This window comes from Ambystoma mexicanum, chromosome 5q (genome assembly GCF_040938575.1).
Source record: "Ambystoma mexicanum isolate Mex_15411 chromosome 5q, UKY_AmexF1_1, whole genome shotgun sequence".
Classification (NCBI taxonomy): Eukaryota; Metazoa; Chordata; class Amphibia; order Caudata; family Ambystomatidae; genus Ambystoma; species Ambystoma mexicanum.
This window is the reverse complement of record NC_090933.1, coordinates 1,190,097,597-1,190,121,316: the sequence shown is the minus strand read 5'-3', so window position 1 is coordinate 1,190,121,316 and position 23,720 is coordinate 1,190,097,597. Positions and strand designations below refer to the sequence as shown.

Here is a 23,720-nt window from a genome sequence, read left to right as displayed (position 1 = left end):
CGAAATGCTAGGCAATCCTCCTTTGAACAAGAGTACCAACAGCAACCCCAGACACGTGCTTCGGCCTATTCGGGCCTCATCCGGAGATGGAGCTTGTTCCTCTCTGAGCACAGTGAGCAAGGGGTTGAGGTCTGGATAACCCTAGGTAACTTAGGGTGACCAACCCCAAGTTCCTTTTACATTCAAAAAGAGGCGAGGGCGCCCCTCTACAAGAAGGAACATAACCTGTTCTGTGGAAATGTACCCACTCAGAGTCCACAGCCTCGTGTTATAGCTGACTTTGCCTTTTACAAAGGAGAAATATCAATTTGCATATCGTATCAGTCTTTTTCCCGCCCACTTGAGCAGTGCAGCACCGAAATACTAGGAAATCCTCCTTTGAACAAGAGTACCAACATCAACCCCAGACACATGTTTTGGTCTGAGGTTGTCTGAGTGTCTGTTGTGGCACTGTTCGTAGGTCTAGTGTATATTTGGGGTTGGGAGTGTGGTTGGGTGTTGTTTTATTGTTACTACTGATAACTTGATTTACCAGCCCTAAGAACATGAAACATAGCTTGTTCGATGATGAAAACCTCATTGTTAGTTTGATACTAAATTCGAACTGGATACATTAATTGAAAATGTATTAAAATGAGAAATATGCATTTATTTATGATGAAATATGCCAGATAGATGTTACATATCTACGTGTGCTTCTCTAAAGACAGATTCTAAACTTGGTTTCAATAAATTAACATGTTGCTGTCAGACATTATGGAGAAAATATGAAATGGCATTCAGCTCTGAAAGAGTGGAGTCATCCCTCCCTTTTGGTGCATGTCAGAAGTATAGAAATTATGATGAGCCAATGAGGAATAAGGGTGCATATCTTTGGGAGTGTATGATTATGGAACAAGCCAATAAAATGATTTAACCAATCAAAATATGCAGCATCATAAAGACGCAGGGTTTAGAATATGTTGATTAAAAAATGTGCTGCAGACAGATGATATGATTATTATGGAAGGATTGATGAGAGACCCCAAATAAAGCACCAGGATTCAATAGAACCCGCAGAACGGATGAATCCTATTCCAAGTAGATAAGCCCAGTCCATTTGGGAACCTATGCAGATCAGCTTGGGGGACTTGGTGATTTAGTGATTGCTGTCTGAGAGGGCCCAGCCTGATGTAGATCCCCAATCTAAATCCAAATGGCCCTTCTGTGCTAACCTTGGTAAATCCCTGGAGTGGGTAGTATGGGAGCAAAAGGGCATGTAAGTTCAAATTAGACACAGGAGCATTGTACAGTAAATACAATCGTTTTTTTTGTTGAGTGCAATGTAAAACGTAGAACACTTCTAAGCGCCTGCTTATGCTGCTCCACAGCCTGGGTGATGGATGGACGCCTGTGTCCAGGCTTTATATTTTGCTGGCAGATAGACCCAACCCCAAAAGCGTTAGGCTAAAGCAATGGTGGGAGACCGACTTAGGGGATGCCATCACGGAGACGGAGAGGGAGTGGGAAATGATACTGGCATAGCCCCGGGAAGTGTCAAGAAATGCCTGATTCCGGTTAGTCCTATTGAAGGACCTACATGACTCCGAGCAGAATAGCCAACTTTCGTAGGAATATGGATTCCACCTGCCCTTGGTCTGGGACTGGGAGTGTCCGAAAACACAATGCTTCTGGGCCAAAATAGAGAGTTTTTGCAGGAAGGCGGGAGTGGCTAGATACGAATGGACACCTAAGGAATGCCTCCTGGGAGCCTACGCCAAGATTCAGCAAATGTAGGCATATAATCAAATTTATGGACATGGCGTGCGTCTTGGCCAAAAGGTCCATTGCAATGGCGTGGTAGAAAAGGGAGGCCCACAGTACACAAAATGGCATAGCGAACTGGAACATTTGTCTGGCGCAGATACTAGAATATGAGGTGATGGGGTGGCCAAGGCCGGGCAGGAAGCGGGCCCTGCATATGAGGCCTGGAAGATACTGGTTTGGGACATGTTCCACCCATCGGATGACAAACCACCATGAATAAATTGTGCTCACACATAAGGGGCCCAAGACCATTGCGGGCTGAGCTTTCGAGACAGTAACATTAAACTGGACTCCCACTGGGCACAGACGAATTAGATGTCACCCATCATAACCGAACTCCCTTAAACCAATAGACTAGTATCCTATGGTTAGAACCAGTGAAGAAGACCGTTTGTTTTGTTATGATTAAAATTTAACTATTGGTGTACTGTAACCTTACATGCATGAATGATAAAAGTGACATGCCGGAAAGTGTGATGTTAATGTAAGATACAAATACCAATAAAAAAATGTAAAATAAAAACACTTCTAACCGCAGTTTTGTTTTTGAAAATGTAAATCCTATTGAATTGAATGTGTGTTTCCACAGGCATAGATGAAAATTCAGACTCTGAATCAATCATGACGTTTCATAGCCTGACAGAGACTTATCGATAATTTGCAGCCTGTGGAGGCCATAGATATTTAAAAATATATTTATGATATTTATGGTTGGAAGGTAGCTTGGAGAAGACATTTCTGTTTCCATAAAAATAAAACTGAAAGTAAATCCCCAGGAAACCCCCTTATTCTGGAACTGCAAAGGGGGACATATTTGTGAAGTGAAAGCAGAGGTGGTACTTATATCTGTTCAATACAAGCTGAGCACCCTTCTCCTGGGGTGGGAGAGCTGATATTTAGTGTGTTCTAAATTGGTGGAACTGCTTTACTCACCTCAAAAACAATGCAGGGATTTGGTCTAATTCGATAGGAGCTGACTTTAATGATACATTAATGCCCAATTCGGCAGTTAGTGGTCCAGTTTTTGTTGTTTTCTTTGCATTCAGGGACTTGTAATCCTGAAATATCTAGTATTATTTATTAATCACAGTATGAAAAGCAAAACAAAGACTGGACTACCTCTTAAATATTATGGTACATGCTGGCATCCATGTGGGATCTGCTGGTCCCAGGTTTGAATCTTGGCAATGCCAATTCATCCTTTTAAGGTCGATAAATGAGCACCAACTTCGGTTTGGTGATATTGTATGTAAATATGTTCTATGTCGAGCGCTTTGACGAAAGAGCGATATAATGAACGCATCACTATCATCGTTAAAGGCTGCATTTTCTGACACCCTCAGACAGTCCCCTCCTTCAGCTTAGCCGTATCCAGCAACGTTCTAATCCCTTTATTGCTCACTGCATGCCTTTTTGTCTCTGTTTATAAAACACTGCGTGGCTGCTCAGACTACTTCTGCCAGCTGTAGGGTGGCCTACTCTGTGAGATCCTTTTGCAGGACACCAGGCAGTGATGACGTCACAGCATCATTCACCGGGCAGAATCAATGCATTGCACCCGTATTCATAGATTAGCTGCCACTTGCCAGCCCCTGTAATTCCCATTTGCGGGAAATGTATGCATATGACCCCCCCTCCCCGCTCCATATTATAGGTGCGAGGAGGGGGTCATATAAATACATTTCCCGCGAATGGGAATAACAGTGGCTGGCAAGTCGCAGCTCATCTGGGGGACAGCGCCCTGCAGCGGCCGGCCCCAGCCCCCAACATGCCTAATACTCATGACTTGCTCTGTTTGAGCATATATTGTGCTCGAACAGAGTAAATCGGGACAACCCGCGTCCCGTAAACCCAGTCGGCAAACTGCGGGACACAGTCCCCAATTACGGGACAATTCCGCAAATGACCAGACAGTTGGCCACCCTAGCCAGCTGTAGGCAGAGATCCCCAAACCAAACGTCATATTGAAATGGGTCCCCTCGAGCCCTGCACTTCAATTTGTGGATGCGGAACCTTGTTTACCCTAATGTGAACCTAAATTGTGGGAGGTCTGCTTTAGACAAATGGGTGAGGTGAAAGAGGACGGGTCATGTTGGCATATGCGTGACTCCACTACGCTTTGCACGTTGCTGGCTTGCGGCCCGCTCAGTAAGTGAGAAGCGCGCGGCCAGCAGCCTTCACCTTTCACTATCTCATGAATGCTTTCCACAGCGATGGCGGCCTATCTTTATTCTCTGCATGGAAACATTTAGAAGCCCCGGATGCAATGGCGGCAGAAATCTATGAAACGGCCCAACCGTTTGCTTCCAATCAGGAGGTGGGGGAGGAGGTGTAATTCACTCGCACTTCTGTTTAATCAAATGACTGTTAATGTGTAATTTCATTTTATTGTTTAACACGTAGCAGTACAATCGCGATATCTGGTGAAGTTAATCTTTGTGTACACATGAGTCCGCATCCTTTAATCAGGCTTGCTTGAACGTTAAATATTTGAAAACCATACATATTTCGAATGACAAAGCTTTTAGCAGCAATAAATGTGCAGGGTAAATGCCTTTCACAACATGTCCTTTCTCCCGAAAAATGTGCAGTGTATATGCCTTTCACAACATGTCCTTTCTCCCGAGAAATGTGCAGTGTAAATGCCTTTCACAACATGTCCTTTCTCCTGAAAAATGTGCAGTGTAAATGCCTTTCACAACATGTCCTTTCTCCCGAAAAATGTGCAGTGTAAATGCCTTTCACAACATGTCCTTTCTCCCGAAAAAATGTGCAGTGTAAATGCCTTTCTCCCGAAAAATGTGCAGTGTAAATGCCTTTCACAACATGTCCTTTCTCCCGAGAAATGTGCAGTGTAAATGCCTTTCACAACATGTCCTTTCTCCCGAGAAATGTGCAGTGTAAATGCCTTTCACAACATGTCCTTTCTCCCGAAAAATGTGCAGTGTAAATGCCTTTCACAACATGTCCTTTCTCCCGAAAAATGTGCAGTGTAAATACCTTTCACAACATGTCCTTTCTCCCGAAAAAATGTGCAGTGTAAATGCCTTTCTCCCGAAAAAATGTGCAGTGTAAATGCCTTTCACAACATGTCCTTTCTCCCGAAAAATGTGCAGTGTAAATGCCTTCACTGTGCAGCTTATCGTGAACGGGCAATTGTTCAATGTCTGCAAAAACCTGTTTTAAGTGTTAGCCAAGGTCGTTTAGCTTCAAAACATAGGTCCTCATTACGAGTTGGGCTAGATTCTTTACCGCCAGAATACCGCCTAACGGAATTATAGTTAATCCCCATTTTTTGAGAGTGCATTGGACTTGATTTTCGGCATAAAGTGTGAGGCTGTACCTCCAGCATGATACATTCCCGACTCCATGGCCATACTCGCAGTATGGTGGTGCGGGAAAAGTGGCGGTATTTCCATTACGGCCAATTTCTTCCTGCACCTCCATACTTGTAATGAGCCCCATAATTCCTTTCTCCAGTGTTACATACTCCTATATATCTCATTGTTTTTTTAATGGCGACTGCTGAATTCTTTTTAATTGGAGGTGCGTAAATATTCCCCATAAATATGCATGAGCGACTGAGCATATTGAGGGACCCTTAACTGACTGACTATCCAAGAGGAATTCAGGAGTTGGGGGTTATCGTCCCCAATAATTTTTGGAGAATAATCTGTTTAAATGATGTATGATATAGCACGCTCTCTGTGAAGAAATTGGGTAGAAAGCCAGACCGTTTGCAATCAGTTTTAAATCCAATACATGCATGTGACCAGCAGAGCACTTCCCAACACGTTTTCCTGATGCCTTTCCCCACAATATATGGCAGCATAAAAACCATTTATATTGGGATAAGCATTTTCGTCATACTTTTAATAGCTGGTGTTAAAACATGTGTAATTCATTTATTTAAAAAAAAACATTTTCTGAATTCATTTACACTAGTAAATACATGAATGTATTGATTGTATTATTATGTGCAGAGAATGACAATTACACAATGTTTATTTCTGCAATTCACTTTATGAAAAATAAAATAATGAATTTAGTGATTTAGATATGTAAGGTGTGTTGACTGTTTATCCCAATATAAATGTGCAACTGTGTGTGATAAGTGTCTTTTTTTTTCACCCGGGATGTTTCACATTTTAACCGGCTCCCTCTGTGTTATCCTTATGTTAAGTATAAAAAACATTTTCATGCTGCCAATACCTATACATTTCCATGCTGTCTGCACTATGCGTTCCCATACAAGAACATACTTATGTTTGCTTTGCGCAGAACGCTAGTAATAATACAATTAGAAAACATGTCCAAGCTGGCTCTGCCACTAAATGCCAGTACCTGCACACAAGAGCATACTCCTGTTGGCTTTGCCATTAAGAACTCCTTGCTACAATAAGAAAACATGTCTGTTAATAACACTTCTGCTTGCTTCATTATCTCTGCCCAGTAAAAATGCCATGCCACAGTAGAGAATGGCTGGACTGGCTGCCCCAAATGCCATTCTAGCCACACACTCACACGTGTCATACATGAGAAGTGTGATTCCGTGGCTAGACTGTACTGCATTACTGCAGCCAGTCTGATTGTTTTCTGACTCTGGCATGGCATTTTTTACTGGGCATCATATAATTGTTAAAGCAAACAAGGTAATTGTTATTATATGGCAAGACTGCTTACATTGCTGTTAGAATGAATTTCTAAACTCCGCTCTGGTGAACAGATGTTTAAGAGGCCACCCTTGTTAGTGGAACAGTGAACACTTCTGGGAAGATATCCAGACCAATTCACGGTAGCTTGGAGAGCAGTCACGGCTAAGTCACAGGAGTTGTGGGGGTGATCTGAGGTCTTTGATGAACACACACAGTTAGGGCCTGATTCATGGAACGTTTTCCTATGGGATTGCGCCATTATGAAACACTTCCATGAATCAGGCCCCAAGAATTAGCCTTAGACAGTAGTATACAAAATATACCATTTATTAGGCCCAAGAATAAACACAAGTGAATAATGAAATGCACAGTAAAAACACCACTCAAACAATACACTTTGTAAAACATATACAGTCACTTTGGTCAATGCGGTAAAGTACGGAATTCCGCCAAAACCTGTAAGGGAAAAGGGCAGGCAAACTTTATATCGTCGACAATCTTCAGAGATGGATAACACTAACTTTATAAGCAGGTTCAGCTGAATTCTGGTTCACACCGGGGGCTGAATCTCTCGCCTCGGTAAAAGGACAAAGGAAACAATGATGCAGATGGTCTCAAGGCACTTGAAGTAGCACGGGAAACCCGCCTTCGCCGACCATCATTCTCGCACAGTGACGCAGGGGCACCCAACTCTCGTGGTCTGACCCACACTTCTCTCTCGCGGCCCACAGCAGCTGGGATGACATTTAGCAAGAAGGTACTTTGCAGTGCATGCTGGGATTCCTCCAAAGTTAGAGACAAAACTCGATGAGACAATACTCCTGCCTGGTTCCCAAGGTTCAAGCTGGACGGTCCACTGGATAGCCCAGGCACACTTACGCACAGGTTTGCAGGGCAACCAGGAGGCGTCAAGAGTGATTGGTCCCACCACTCCAGGGGGTTGAAGCACCTTTGCATGCCTTCGGAGATTGAGTGCAAAGGAGGCCTCTACCTGGACAACAGCAGGCTCAATGTGCCAACCTTCTTCAATGTGGTTCCGGATAGTCCTTGGATCTGATCTGCTCTTCTGGATACTTGGCTCCATCTTGGGCCAATTCAGACCTGTTGGTGATCTGTGGGTCTGCATTCATGACCCCTCCACATATCCACAATTCCGGTGAGTGCTTGACCCAGCCGGCCAGTGAGGAGATCTACCACGCTTGTGCACGCTCGCAGTGGTACAATCAGGGACTACTGTGGCTCTCATGTTCTTGTGGACACCAGCCATCCTGGCACCAGTAGTGTGGATTGGGACCAGACTGTCCCAGCCCACTTCCTGTGTACCCACACGTGTGACCTGTAGTAGCGAAAGATACAGCTTTCGCAGGTAACTACATGCCCAGATAAGTAATTCCCAGGTCACAGAGACCAGGGGGAAGGCCAATGGACAAAATGGCCAAAGGAGTAGACAGAGTACCTTGTGACACGGCCATGAAGGACACCAGCCGCAGTCATGAGCCAAGTACTGTATGATTCGGTAAAAAGTTATAAAAGTGTATGAAAAAGATTCTGCTGCCACCAGTCGACCCCTAACCACGTTTTCCAGTCACCGGAAATTCCATAGTGGATGACTAGGGCCCAAAAACACAATGACACAATTGTGCGGCAAAGTAATGTACTTTGCGCAATGATAAAATGTTACCAAAAGTGGCAGCAACGTCGAAAGACTAAGAGAAACAAAGTTTCCCAGTACTGACAGCCTGAACGACTAGTCTGTTTCCCCATAACGACAAGCGAAAGCCCAGTGGATTGCCGCTGAGGACTGTGCTCCACTGGCAAAAGTCAGGTCAGGATGCTGCAACAGAAGCAAAACGTTTGTGGGTCCACAAATATAGAGGTAAATTAGTCTTTTTTATTTAATCCCGTTATTAAGTACAGCAATGTATAGCTTGTAAACATTGGTATGTAGTCTGAAGAAATGCAGAGTATGTTTTACAGTTAGTCAACTGAGTGAATATACAGTACAGAGTGTCATATAAAATTTGCATTTTTTAAAAACCTTTATACAAACAAATAACGATTCAACAAGGGCAAAAAAATAAAAGGGGGGCTTGGTTAACATTCAGATTATTTAGGACAGAGCAATGTGTAACTGAGGGAGCATAATCAGTCTGATTGGGTAGCTTGGGTTCTCAGTACTTATGAACTGATTGGGGTCTTAGACATCAAGAATTACATCTAGATGCATCACATCATGGTCTAAAAACCAATACAGATACATGTCGGTCTTCATGGTGGCTCATCGTCTAATGGGTAGAACATTGCTAGAATAAGGGCGTACCAGGCCTCAAAGTTCACAGCCGACTCACATAGACCTTTGTCCAGGGATCTGCGCCAGGTCGTTGTCTCAGCTAGGCACCAGGGCTCAAAGTCTCTACGCCATATGTTGTATTTGGGCCCCTGTTTGTATTACCGTGTCATAGATATACGTCTCTTTGCTAAAAGGCATGCAAGGTCCATAAACGGCACATGCTTTCGAGTGGGCTCCAGTCGTATATAACTATCCCAGTCTTCATGCAAGTCCATTCAATCTGGGACCAAAGACTGTGAACCCGGGTGCAGTTCCAGAACATATGGATTAGGTCAGCCTCGTCCCGGTGGCACCATGGGCAGGTTGACTCTGCATTTGCATTAATTGTGGCACTCTACTAGGAGTCATGTACGTGAGATGAAGCACATTGAGTTGTATTAGCCGGAATCTTATGTTCCGTGACATCTTTTTAACAAATAACAAAGCATAGTTAAATTGAGTTTGTAATTTCCAGACCAACATCCATTTCCCACTTTTCCTTCGGTCGTGCTTTCCTATTGCTGGTCATGTCCATCAGAAATCCATAAATTCTGGACACAGGGCGCCATCCGTCTTCCAACCCATACATTAGGTCCAAAAAAACTGTCACTTCTGGCTCAACAGGCCATTCTCTCCACTTGCTTTTAGCTACTTTCGTCACTCTCATATGCTTAAGGAATTGGCCAGTGGAGAGACCTTCCCTCTGCATCAGGCTCTCCAGTTCCCTAAATAATCAGGTCCCTAAATAATCAGTTCTCAAACGTATCACCCCAAGTGGTTATACCCAATGCCTACCGTTTCCTGGCAGCGGCAAGATCCTCCGTGCTAACACAAACATCAGCCATAATCGGGATATTCAGTGAGTAGGGGTGCTATAAGTGAAGTAGTTTTAGCATTCTAGTCCAGTCTGTCTTTCCAGTTTGACAAGTAATACCCCTGTGTCCAAGCAGCTCTCTGGGACCCACATCGCTTCTTTGAGCCATGCGGGGCGTGTCTGTGCCTGAAGTAGTCTAGATTCAGCTGTGGATTCATCAGACAAACCATATCGTTAGGAAGCTGAGTTGAGCCGCTAGGTAGTAAAGCTCCAATCATGAGCGCTGAATGCCCCCACCTCGGTAAGATAGGCACAAAATATTTAGAGCTATTCTATGTTTGTTCGGTCCCCATATAAAGTCTTAGTATGGTGTCAAGAGCACGGAAAAAGGCAGCCTCGATGTAAAAGTGTGCACTTGTAAAAGCTGACAGTAGTCTTGGGAGGACAATCATCTTAATTTTAGCGACCCGACCCATAAGAGATAATGGCAATTTGGTCCAGAACTTAATGGATCTTTTAATGCTGCCTGCTGCTCTGACCGTGTTGCCAGTGGTCATGTCCTTGGGTATATGCGCTATCTGAATGCTGTTAGAAACCAGGTGTCTCACCCACTATTTCCTGTGGATCTCTCTCTCTCAGGTGGCCAGGGCATAGCCATTGCCTTTTGGATTCAGACCCTGGGGGTGGACCAGTGCAGGAGGATCACCTTGGTGGGGGTCTTCAGGGAGTGGGAAGTGGGACACCGGATGGCGAGATGTGGTATCCCTCCCCCTGTAACACCTTTGCCCCATCCTACAAGGTAGGATACATGGGAACTTTAGCCCCCCACCCCTCCTTCCCTTCACACCAACTTCCACATGGACAGCCCACTCTGGGAGAAAACAGACTCACACCCGAGCAGTATACCTGACATGTCTTGCTTCTTTGGTCAGGCGAAGTCAGGCAATTACTGACAATCACTCGCACCTGACTTCCATTAAACTTCCCCACATGGATAAAAGTAGGAGCATGAGAACACACTCTGAGCGAGGCAAAGCACACGAAGGAACAGCTTTTTCAAGTCGGCAGCTGAACGAGGGGACACAGACGGCAAACCAATAAGGGTCTGCAAGGAGGGAAATACCCTTGACTTTTTCGGTAAAAAAAAAAAACCTTTCTCTCAAGAAACCTTCGAGTCACAAAGCGTAAGTCCAGGAAGCCAGACTGAAGAATCCTACATTGTGTGTCGGAGATACCGGAGGCCCTCCCGCTAAACCGACCAAAGTGGAGAGGAGCAGCAGCCGCAGTGGTAACGTCCTTGGCTTCAAGAACAAAGAAGCGCCATAAACCTCAACACAGCCAGTGAGTTGGGGAGCTAATCTCTTCTAATGTGCAGTGTATGAAGGGATGAATAAGAGGACTACCCCCTGGTGTCTGGGTGCAGTTCGCTCCTAATGTCTGCCAGGTCCAGCGCAGAAAGGGATGAATTAAGGGCCTGCAAGGCCATAGGCGTCCCACCCTGGAATGGGGGTAGGAGGACCTATCCAGTAGTGGATCCTGTTCACAATTAAAGTCGCCACCCCACACAAACAAGGCATCTCGTTTCGAGGTAAGTCGACTAACCTGCAAGCACACGTGGGCCGGTATCGAGCAATTTGGAAAATATGAGTTTAAAATGTAAATCTCCCTGTGTTCCAAATAGCTGTGTACTGTCATGTATCTCCCTTTTTTACCCGCCTCTGCCTCCAAAGGTTAGAAGCGGACTGTTGCGGCCATCCATTTAAGAAACCCCTAGCAAACTTAGGATATGCAGAACCATATCCATATCCCACCCAGTGTGACACAACTAGGTCCCGATCCTCTGGGAGTAAGTGCGTTTCTTGGTGTAGGGCGATGGCTATATTTTTTCTGCATATGAATGATCACACTCGTTTCCTGCGCACGTATGAACCCAGTCCCCTCACATTCCATGTAATTATCTTAACCAGCGCCATGAGCTGGTATCAGTTCCTTCCCTATCCAACTTGCCTCCTTTATCCGCAAGACCACAGACACCCACACGTGAGCAACACATGCAATGTAAGCATATAGTATACACAGTTTCAACGCCCATCCGCCCCAAGCATTTTAATGGCGCTCTTTGTGAAGCTTCTTAAGATAACCAAAACTTACTGCAAAAAGTCGGCCAGTTAACAAAGGGCCCAATAAAGGCCCAACTGCAGTTCGCTGTTCAGGCACACCTGTACCGCCAAGACCGTCAAAGCCGTTGGTTACCAGGTTAGGGACCAGCAACAGGCCAGTCCCCAATATCATATTTTTAATGAGGTGACTGAGTCCCATGAAGTGAACAACCATTTCCTACCCCCACTATTATGCATCCCACAGTGTGCAGTGAACAAGCCACTTTGATTAGGCGGCACCCCATACTTTTTAGTTTTGCGTAAATCTTTTATTGCCTTCTCGTCAGCCTGGTCATCATCCGCAGCTTCATACTCGTCGAAGTTCTGCAATGTCGACCAGGTGGAGGACTAGTTTACCATGTTGGGACCCCTCATTCAGCAGTGCACCCAATCGGGTCTGGAATTCCCTTATCATGCAGGTCAGGTGGCCATACCATTGTCCCTTCTGTCCTCCACGTCTTCTCCACCAGGCATGCCCTTGTGGTCCATTCACATGTTTGCTGTCTTCAGATTCGCCCCACTTGGTGGGTACATGCATTTCTTCTCTTTTGTGGCATAGGTGTGCAATCAGGATAAATGGCAATCGTTGAGTTGCCTCTAAGTATCTTCCCGCCTTCTGTTGAGAACTGCAGTATCATCTCCCTGTCTCTGAAGTTCAAAATCCTGGCTATAATAGGTCTCGGGCGCAACCCGGTTGGTGGCTGTCTCTGAAGAGAACAATGGGCTCTTTCAATGGCAAAGACCTGCGATAGTTTCCTGGGGACTACGTCTTGTAATATTAAGTTCTCAATAAGAGCGTCTGATCCATGCCTTCCATTCCCTACCGAATACCTACACTCTGATGTTGTTTCTGCGGGATCTGCCATCCACATCTTCATCGCGTAGCTCCAGTGTGGTGTTTCTTGCCTCCATCGCCTTGCTCGTTGATTTGTGGAAGAGGCAGAATCCTGTTGCTTTTCCTGATTTGCAAAAGACTCCATTATTGTTCCCTTGCTCCTTTGTTTGGTGGGTGGCATTGTCAGGGGTGTATTTTAATAATAGGGTTAATAATCCCAGGTTTTTGGCTTATCGGTAGGGCAGATAGGGCACTTGGAGGGATAGCAGTTTTAAGACGGTTTCTCACTTTCTTGAATGCAGAGAACTGGGATAATGATAGTAGGGTGCTTGTGTTAGTGTCCGTGTAGTTGTGTGGGATGTGGGAAGCAGCTTTCCCAGTCAGGTCCAGGTTGCAGTCCGTCTAATCTTTAGTTATGTTGATCCTTCAGGGTATTCAGTATTAAGTATCTTTGTGTGGTTAATCTTTGAGTGGCTTCAGGCTCCTTCTTTAGAGGAGCTTGCACAAATATTCTGCAAAGTCACAGTGTTTAGAAACATGCAAGCATTGGTATCAGTCCCAAAGGCTCCTTTTATGCAAGAGTCAGGTGTATTCCCTCAGCGAGGAGTATGTGTCCCCCGCAATCCTCTGGTTTGTTTTACTAGCTGCCTTGGTTCACTTCAGGGAGTCTCCAAAGCTCCCCTCCCTGCGGACCCTGGGGTAATCGATGTGTCCTCCAGCTACATATGTCTTGGGTGAAATTGACTGTCATTAGGTCGTAAGGGAGAGAGTCGCCTTTGCGTTCCCCCTGGGGGAGCATCAACAGTGTTGTGATGCAAAATAGTTTTAAAGTGCGATCAGGCAGGGCGCTCCCCGTGCTAGCCGAGCCACTTTGGTGGGAAAGGGAGGGCAGGCGGCTCCATTCAGTGGCCAGAGCCAAATAAGTGTTTCCTGGTGTTCAGATGCCAGTGCACACCAATAATGGGATCAACTGCGAAAGTGTTGTTGAGCACACCTGGGCTGTCTCGAGAGCCGGGTCGGGTTAGGGGGCGTTGAGCTCTGCGGGTGTCAGTACGATGCTGATCCCTCCAGACCCAACTCCAAACACTTGCATGATTTTTGCAGCAGTCCGGGATTGGCCGTCTCGCAGGGCTTGAAGGATCGCTGTCAGCAGGTTAGTTCTTAGTGCATCTGGGGGCCCAGTTGGCTTCCCTTCTCTGCCAGTCTCTGTCTCTGTGGATGTCCTCCAAGCCCACACTGGGTTCCGGCACTATGGTGTGCTGTGTCAGCGCGGGGTGAAGCTTCCCGTCTGATCAGCTGTTAAAGGCCGTCTTTCCAATTCACTCTCGGAGCGTTCCCCCGCTCCTCCAGTTGTGTGAGCCATCTTGCTGTCAGTCGAGAACACCAACTTGAGCGACAGAGCTTGGGCAGCCGCCCATGAAAACTGGTAGAGTCGACGCAAGCCATCATTGTGGATCGCTGCATCCATTTCTCCGACAGGCTTTTTCTCAGTCTCTGGGGTTCAGTTCTTCTTTGGCTCAAGTACATTTCAGCAGCTACTACTAACAGCACTGTGATTATCCAATTGAGGCTAAATCAGAAGTCATTTAGTACCGCATTTAGGATCATTTGTAGGATCTCAGTGGGAGCTCAGGCAGGTCACAGCTGCACTACATGAGCTCAGGCCACGCCTCAAGGTTAATTGGTCATAAGAGACATTTTCCCTAACAATTGCTGCAGCCAGTTTGGTTATGTTTTCTCACTGGCATGGAATGTTTAACTGGGCACCAAGGTTAAAGCAGCCTGTTGCAGCTGAGAACGCGCTTTCTGTTTTCACTCTGCTCGCTTGGCAGTTCATCCAAAATGGGTGGATTGTCGCCCAATATCGGCATTTTGCTTAGATTACCTCACCCTCTTGCTCTCTTTTGACTTTTATCTTTTACTTGTATTCCCTACCCCATTCTACCCCTCTCCAGAAGCCTGTCTCTGATGTTCCTCACTACTCTATCCTTGATTGCTCCCTTACTTGTGCAGCCCTTGGCTCATATTGGGCTGGCCTAGGCAGGGCTACATAGTTATACCCTGGGGGGAATTACAAAACATAGTGTAGAGAAAAATAGTTTATTTAATGGGTTAGGTATTACATTATTAAATGTGTTGTTTTACTTATAAAAAATGACTTACCTGGACTGAACCATCCAGCACACCATTGTATTTGTATTTTGTATTCGTAAGCGCGCTACAGCCCAGAGGCATCCAGGCGCTACTACATGTGATTGTAAGTAGGCTTGAATTAAGGGTTACATAGAGAGCAGCCCAGCAATTGTGTTGGAAGGAATCTGGAACAATAACGGAGAAGAGAAAAAGAACAAAGGACAGAGCTCCTCTGCCCAGGGGTGGGCTGTGCTGAGGAAATTGAAACTTTAAAAAAGAAACGTTGGAAAGGGCGATCTGTTTGGAAGAAAGCAAGGAAAAGAAGGTGGGAGACACCTCGGTTATCTAGAGGGTTGTTACCTCGAGCAGCCCCCCCAGGGTCTAATAACATTTGCCAACTGAGCTGGGGTGTCTACGGTAGACCCGGACTCTGTGCCTGGAGCAGCCCAGTCACACACAGGGCTGTGAGAACTGTTGGCCCACCCATGGCCAGACTGGACAGGAACAAGCTCTGACTCACTCTTCTTATAAAGCCGTTCCTCATGGCCTCCAGAATGCTTTGGAGACTCGCCTTTCCCCTGCTCCCATCCCTCAGTTCCCAGAACGGCACACAGCTGTCAGGGACTGACCAATGTGTAAATCCCTTCCTCGTATAAATTTCGGGATGCCGTGTGTGTCTACCCTGAGAGGGCCCTTCCTCTCACAGGGCCCGCATGGTGCTCTGTGAATTTGCAGCCGGCCCCCCATATTACAAAAGGAGGGACAACATTTTGCATACTTTTCTTGCAACGGTGATAGATCACGCCAGGACGCCTTGCTCGCCATTATTCTAAATCGGGCAATTAGATATTTAAAGTTTGCTATTTTGTCTATGAACCTTGTCAACCTACCCCTACCTCTCTGTCCTAGTGATCCACCCATCCAGGTTTCCTGCGTTCTGTAAACTCTTACAGTGAGCACCCATGACTTCCATATTGTTCAAGTATTGTTCTCCATACCCTGACACTCTCTAATATTTCCCTATTTTCCCACAGCTCATGCACTCATTGCCAGTGTCTGAGGGGTGTGTCTAGTAGCACTCCCAACCCTGGGGGAATGCCTCTCCTCCATAGTTTCTCTTGCCAGGGGGTGTATGCTTTGAGGTAGGAGGGTAATCGATTCCAGGGCTTCCGAGAGTTCTGCATCCTGTCCGGTTCGGACTTGTCGGACCTGATAACATGAGACAGATGGTAAGTAACGAGAAAGGTACATCTACCATACCATAGCATAGATAGCGGATATAGATTTGAAGCTACAAGGAAGGTACACAAATCCTACTTAGACGTAGATTAGAAGAGGGCCATGTTGTTTTTAATTAACTTTTTTTATAAAGAAAACCATCAAGAGAAACAACAATTGAAACTTTGTGAATACAACAGAAAGATAAAGAAGGAAAAAAAACAAATACAGAATATGCCGAATTGCAATAATACAAAAATCAAGAGTACAATACCCAGCAACCCCAACTCAACCTCCCCCCAAAATAGTTAAACCAGATCCAGTTCCAAGAACCTTCCTGTGAGGAGTCAGTAATGTGAGGCGGACAACTGCTTGTGTTTTTCTCAGAGTTGAGCATTTATTAAAACTAAAATAATGCAAATAAATCTGAACTAAACCTACTCTATCAAGAAATTCCCTACCTATTCTAGAAACTAAGGGGATCACTCCTAGCGTAAGCAAAACTGGCCCTCACACTAAACAATAAACACATTCAAAGTAAATTGTAAACAACGCAAATAAGTAAATATTGATCAACCAGTAATTCAGATGACCTTCATCTGTCCTGGGTAAATCCCTTCCCCAGGATTGTCCTGAGTCAATTTCCCCAAATGTTCAAAAGGAAAAATAAAATCTTGAACCAGTTCTTGAAAGTTCCAAATAAAACTAAAGTTCACCAAACAAAGATCCATTGGTAGAAGTTCTTCAGCTTTCTGTTGAAAAGCTCTGCATCCAAATCCAGCCAAGAAAACCACACCAATGGCTAATCCAGGATATACTCTTTCCAAGATTACTTTGACACAGTTCAAAGAATAAATGTACAACTTCTTCTGCAACAACTTTCCAGGTATTAATGACCTCTGCAGTGTCTTTGGTATAATTGTCAGCATGTTTCTTCTTAGGGTGTTGCTTTCCTCTTGATAACCACCTTTCTACTACTATTACTATGGAACCAGGCTCCTTGACTCCACATTATGCTACCACTTCAACCACCTTTAATGCAACATCCACTTACCGTATTATTCACAACCACAGTTCTGGCATTTCTGCTTCTACTTTGTGTTTTAGGATTGTTAGGGAATTTACAGACAAAACTCTTCGACCTCCTCAAGAATTGCCATCCACATGCTCTTCACCTTCTCTTCTCCTTCTGCTCCTACTGCCAGCCTTCCATCTCCTGCTATAGCCCCTTCTTCCTTCCCTCTCCTGCTGCAGACTTTTATGCATCAGGTGGGGCAATTGATTGTCATTATTGTTAATTGGCTGAACCTGGCAAGAGCTGTAAGGCCTACTTGCTTGTCCTTTATTCCTACATGCCTCTTTGGCCCTCTTATTTGTCTCAGTCCTAAGAGGGTTCTGGGACATGTAGCTCCAAAGTTAGATTTTCTCACTTCTGGTGTATCTTTAAGGGTAGATGTAATTCCCTTAGTATTTTTAAAAGAGGGATTGTAGGTTTCAACCTTACTAGAGGAAGAAGGTGTAGAGAAAGCAACGTTACCACCATTAATTGTAGTATTGCTTTGGTATTGAGGAGGGTATTTGTTTTTGGGGATACAAAAGATTTGTCCTTTTGGGATATGTTTAGATATGATAATGGTACCACGTCCTTTCATCACAGGATGTTTTTTCGCTAGGTTTTTTACTGCAGATTTCTTGCCAAAAAAACCCATCAGATTTTTTTGCGGGGGTTAGAAATATATATAAATTGGGTGTTCGGGAGTACATAAAAAATGAAAGGGGATGGGGGATTGGCGGGTGGGGAGAATTTGATTAGTTTTTTCGTTAAATCTGCAGTAAAAAAGCCAGCGAAAAAACATCCTGCGATGAAATGACATGGAACTGTTATAACCTGGAGGTTTTTCACCTTTGCTTTAACAGGCGGTTGAGGGATATAAAATGTCAATAAGCCATAACCTCTTCTGGCATAGTGGTAGCCCAGGGGCATCGAGGCCCTTGAACTTGACAGTGTCTTAAAAATACAAAACGCGTCATAACCGACGTCATATAACACACTTTGTTACTAAAACCTATGGGAAGGTGGGATTGGGTTAGGGGAATCATCTAGGTATAGAATCAATAAGGGTTAGTCTTTTCATAGGTAACGCTCTAGCTGATGGCTCCACCTGACACCACTGAAAACATGTCATCTCCACACTATTGGATTGGTTACTGCAACAATTGTAGGACAGCTTTAATGGTGGATTGGGATTGGTTGGCATTTGCTTCGCCAACCTTGACTACTTGGCAGTTAATGAGCACGTGAGCAATAATACTGGTAGGAGGAGAGACATCAAGGTGCTGTTTTTCCCAATTATAACACACCATCTCTGATTTGCTAGGCCAAACGCCAGTACCTTATCTTTGAACTTGGCTCTGTCTTGTATCTTTTATTCTGAGAACATGAGGGGAGTGAAGGCCTCAGTCTATTTGTGTCACATTTTAATGAATAGCTGCTGTTCTCCAGCTATTAGTTGTGTGTGAGGAGACCACGCTCTGAATTATTCTGATCGACTTTTACTAGGATTTTAGACTATTTTAATGCAGGTGTCCTTACCCGCCCTGACCACTGGAGACTTGCTCAAGCTATCTTCTTCTAATATTAAGCCCCATTTAATGAGCACTTGCTCTTCAAAGACCGTTTGTTTCTTTACTTAATCTAAGAGGAATGTGCCCTGCACCTGGCTATCATTATCTTCTGTTCTCTTTGGTGCCAGTCCGTACCTTCATTTTCCACAGTAACCTACACATGAGGTTGTGCAGCTGTCTGTTCTGCTCAGATCTGTGCTTTTAGCAAATTCAGCGAATCTATTCTTTCAGCAGCTTCGGTGCTTCTTTGATGTCTCCCATTCACTCAACCGTAGGTACGCCGTCTATTTTATCCAAACTGTTTACTCATTACTGTTGCATTTCTGCGTTAAGCAAGCATTATGCGTATTTTTATACGTCTTGCATTTCAGCATATATATTATTATATGTTACTAGTTTCTATTGGTGCAGGTAACATTCTTTGTGTCTAATGTGTAACTTCATGGTGAGTGCGCATCTGCTTCGTGCCTAATGCGTCTACTTGTGTCAGGTTCGGTAGTGATGTCACTTGCTTTCGTCATCTTTGGTTACGTTATAGCCTGCTCATGTCTGCTAAATCTTGCAAACTCATCTCCTCTACGATCGTTCCGGGGTAAGGCTGGTAGGGATGTCTTAGTGAGTACCGTCTTCCGTGATTGCGGTATGGCAGCGGACAGGGGACTGTGAGGGGTCAGAAATGTGACGCAGATCACTTTGTCAAGAGTTTTCAACTTTAGCCATTTTATTATACTGGGTTTAACAACACTTGGCTTTGTCAGGATTATTTGCCACAACCTTTATTTCAAAAGAAATAGTGTGTTCTAAATCCTCCTGGAAAAAGAGCAGGCGTACACAACAACCACTATCTTTGCCAAGATGATTTGCCACAACTTTAATGCCAAAAGAAAGTATATGTTCCAACTCCTCACGGAGGAAGAACAGGTTTAAACAAGTTGTCTTTGTTAGAACCATGGTTCAGCACTCTGTCTACTACTACCTGCCTTTCACTCATGCCAGGCCTACTTCATCAGCAACTTGGCACTCGGGTTTACTCGCCTGCACATCTACTACTTCACGAAAGAATAAAGTGTGCTTCAGTGGTAACTTCCAATTTAGAACAACAATAACTTCACCAGGCTTCTTTGACATTAGTCTTTAGAGCACTTTCGTGAAAACAAGAAATCACGTTAGTGCTCTTTAATACTTCTTGGCAACTATTCTCCTCTCGCTCTGAATAATCTTCTCCAGACGGGCAGCCTGTCTGCCACCTCTTTCTCTTCTACACTAACGACCAAACAGTGACCAGTATATGGTATCACTCGGCTTCTGTCTTGGCTTTCGCAAGGTGTGTGCATTTCAATTGGTGATCTGTACTTTACAACATATGAATAGCAAGTCGTACAATTCTTGGGTTCCCCAATTTGGACTCAAACAACCTTTATTGTATTGATATTGTTGAGTTTTACTGTACTCTTGGCTTGGGTATTGCTTGTAGGCTTTTGGTTTTAATAAAGCTTCCCCACAGGGTTTTTGGGCCTTCCACCAACTCGCATGCTTGCTTGCATATTCATTCTGATTAAGCAGATGGAACTTTTGTTGGTTTCGCAAAGCGAGCAAGTCTGCCTGGTGTGATAATACGGACAGAGCCGGAGCACTCCGGAGTCACTCGCACACCGTGAACTCACTGGGTAAGTTGCTTGCTCCCTCTCCGCTTGATGTTCGCAGGTCTTCTGTTGTTGCTTTCTGCGGTTTGGCGAACCGCCTTTTCTGGCCCACCTATGTGCACAACTCTGAATTGGAGTTTCTGCTACCCGAGGGAGGTTCAGGTGCAGCCCATCCACCTGGAACCTTAAGTGAGGGCACACCTCCCTCGCTGCTTCTGCTTACTGCCGCGCAAACTCTGCACAAGTCTTCAATGGGCAAGCTTTCTGTTTTCGAGCTTCACGCTGCGTGACTTCTGCAACAGGGACACTTGAGGTAAAAACCCTCTCTGGACCCGTCACTGCTACTGACTTCTCTGTGGTCTCAGCACCTTTTCTTACCTGCAGTGTCCCCTTCAGCTGCATGCACGGCCCACACGGCTTTATCCTCTCCTGCCGCTGCTCTCTCTCTGCCTGCACGTGAGGCAGACTGCTGCTGCAGCAGTATTCCTCTGCATCCATCTTCCACCTTCCAGTACTTAAGGAATTATGGGACTTGAAGTCCCGGTCAGCAAAGTTAGTTTTCTTAACCTTTCGAACTTTGCAATAAGCCATTAAGAGATTGGGGTTTCTGGGAAAATTAAATAAGGAGGTTTCTCTTTCCTCCAGGCCTGTTCCCCCGACCCTTCATGTGATCCTCCCGCAGAACAACACCCCAAGGGTCGGGATCAGGAAGCATCTTCCTTCCTCTGGCCACATGAGAAGGGTCCCAGGCCAAGATTCTGTGAGGAATCACTACTGATTCATAACATCAGACTGCATGAACGGTGCATGTCTGTCATTCCTATGGTATAGAGGCGGGGGAAGGTCGTCACTATAGATTACTCCTTCATTGGTCTCTTGACAATGGTATCCATTCAGATGCAAGGAAGGTGGCGGTTGAAGGGAATGCCCAGTTTCAACCCCCTTTTGAGTGGCAGAAGCATGTGATTCTAAAATGACTATTGCCAATTGTAATGGCCCTTCTTTCATTGCAAACAGAGCTCACACTCCATGCAGTCCTGGCTTTTCAACTGGAAGTTACTTCTGGCCGCAGGTCATTTAAAGCCTGGCTTGTGCCCATGCTGCTTAATGTGCTGGATATTTCTGCTGGGTAATTTATTGGAATTGTTGGTAAGCTGGATGAAGGAACAACATTGCACAGCTTATCTTATGACTCTTGAGATACATAGCCCTCTGGAATTTTTCTCTAGTGTGGTACTAAAACAGCTTGATTTCTTCAGTACTTTAATGTGATCTTCTGTACCAGTTAGGTTAGTGGTCTCTTACACTAGGTGGACAGTGCATTATTTGGTGGTAAGTTTGAATTTGAATATTTAGTTTGCATATATGGTGTCCTTATCATAAATCCTTCTGAAGCCAAAAATGCTTCTTGATCGGACTAAATCTGCTTAGAATATTTATAGAAAATCCTGCTTTGGCCAGTTCTTAAATGTTTCTGAATTGGTGTTTGTGTTTCACTGTAGCTTCAGGATGTATATCTGAGGTTTCCTAACCATTTTATGTGCGTTCCACCTGTAGCATGGCCATTCAAGTGGATAAATTCAACTTTGAAGCTCTCCCTGAACCCACTGGAGAGGACACTCACTTTACTAACTTGAAGCAGCTGGAAGAAGAGAGGCAGCTGGCCAAGGGCCTGGAGATCAACAGCAAGTTGGATATCCGCTGGAGGATCATATCCTTTACTGTGAAAGATAGGTTTGGAAATCAGGAAGTATGTTGGTAAATGTTTGGGAAAATGTGTGCCTTCTAACCACTGTGCTCACCATTCCCCTTTAGACAGTCTTTCCTCTGATAGACATCTACATGCTGGAAAGCATGTGTGACCCTGTGCAAAAATAACCTTCAGTACTCTACATTACCCTCATGGCGTTACCATTCACATGTCTGTTTCCTTCTCTCTTTAGAATAAGGAGGACTTTGAAATCCCTTTGCGCTAACAGTGTTAACTCAAGAATCAGATAATTTGATTAGATCAGTAATTGTGTACCTTCCTGGTTTATGTTCAACCCTCACAGAGCTGTTTGCTATGCAGTTATTTTCTTGAATAAATCTCAATTTATTGGGTGAGGACAAGTAGGGATGGGCAAGAACATGTTCTTGGAGTTTTGGGATAAGCACGTATGATTTAATGTTGCAGTGGACGTGGGCAACAAGCATCCCTGAATTCTATTTGTGTATCAGTGTTTTATTTGCAAACCTTGCTGCCTGTGGTTTGTAATTCATAGATAACCAAGCATTAATGTACATGTTTTATGTATGTACATGTTTTTATAATAGAACTTGAGGTAACAAAATATGATATTCGTTTTCTTAATTTCCTTGGTTATACGAATGACCCTGTGGTGAATTTAAATTTATAAAGTGTTGAATTGAAAATATTTTGAGTTAACATTCGTGTTCATTTGTGATATAATTTACACGATTCACACTTTTTTTTCTTCAGAGCTCTCAAATGTCATCAAAATATAAATTGTACACAATACATATATTTCAGATAGTTAAAAGAAATCCTACTTTAACTTTAGGATTTCTGTTAACTTTAAAGTTTAAGGAGATTAAAGTTAAAATGTAGCTTTAATCTCCTCATTTGTGGTGGAAATTTACTTTACATGATCGCTTGCAATTTTTAAACTTCTCGGTCTTAAATTGTATGCAGAAAATACTGAACAAGTAGCGGATTATCATTGTCTTGGTGTGGCCTTATGTAGTACATACCCATGGGTTCGTGGCACTCCCCCTGCTGCAGATAAAATGTACGGATCTTTTTCCAACATAACTGTTTTCCCTGAAGAAGAGACTGAACAATTTGCTTAGAAATGTAGCTATTCTTTCTCATCAGGTGTTTCGTTTGTTAATGCTATCTCATTAGCTATCAGACCTTACGCTGTGTCCTGTAGCTGATTCACCCCTCTACCTAATGATTGTAATCTGTGCCCTCACTTCACCAAAGCAGTCTTCATGCCTTCTAACCCCTTGAGAAACAACTTAATCTGCTGATCATCTATCCCCATCCATCATGTAATGTGCAAGCAAACACCAACAAAGGCGAAAAGGGGCTACCATTTTGGGTGTTGCGACTCTCACATTCTTTTTTTATCACTGAGCATGATTCCTAATTCAGTGAGGGGAGTAGTCTGCTTGTTGTTGCAGGATAGTTTAGGATAAGCAGTCTTGCGTCTGTTGTAGGGGTTCTGAACCACATGCTATGTCACCTGTCTTGTGTGTTCTGGCTCTACTTATACCATTCGTTATACCATTCGTTTTTTTTTCAGAAAATGTCTCATATGCCAGCAATCACTGCGTCTTGTCTTCCTGTTCGCTATCGACTGTGAAACTTGCATTCTCTTACACTTTCTATTTCTCCCTTTTCTCTTAACTTTGTATATTTATTATAACTTCCCCAACTCAGAACATATTCTAGAGGCCTTGTAGTTTTTGCAGGCCTTTCCTTTGGGCACCCAAGC

At 44.3% G+C, this 23,720-nt stretch overlaps 1 protein-coding gene across 2 annotated transcripts in view; it reads left to right on the top strand.

The window, feature by feature from the left end:
* TRAPPC9 (trafficking protein particle complex subunit 9) overlaps positions 1–23,720 on the top strand; it is a 3,490,818-nt gene that overhangs the window by 2,313,359 nt on the left and 1,153,739 nt on the right. For both annotated transcript variants that reach the window (XM_069621680.1, XM_069621681.1), the window contains exon 20: positions 21,775–21,928. In XM_069621680.1, coding sequence (XP_069477781.1) covers positions 21,775–21,928 — 154 coding nt within the window. The remainder of the gene's footprint in view (positions 1–21,774; positions 21,929–23,720) is intronic.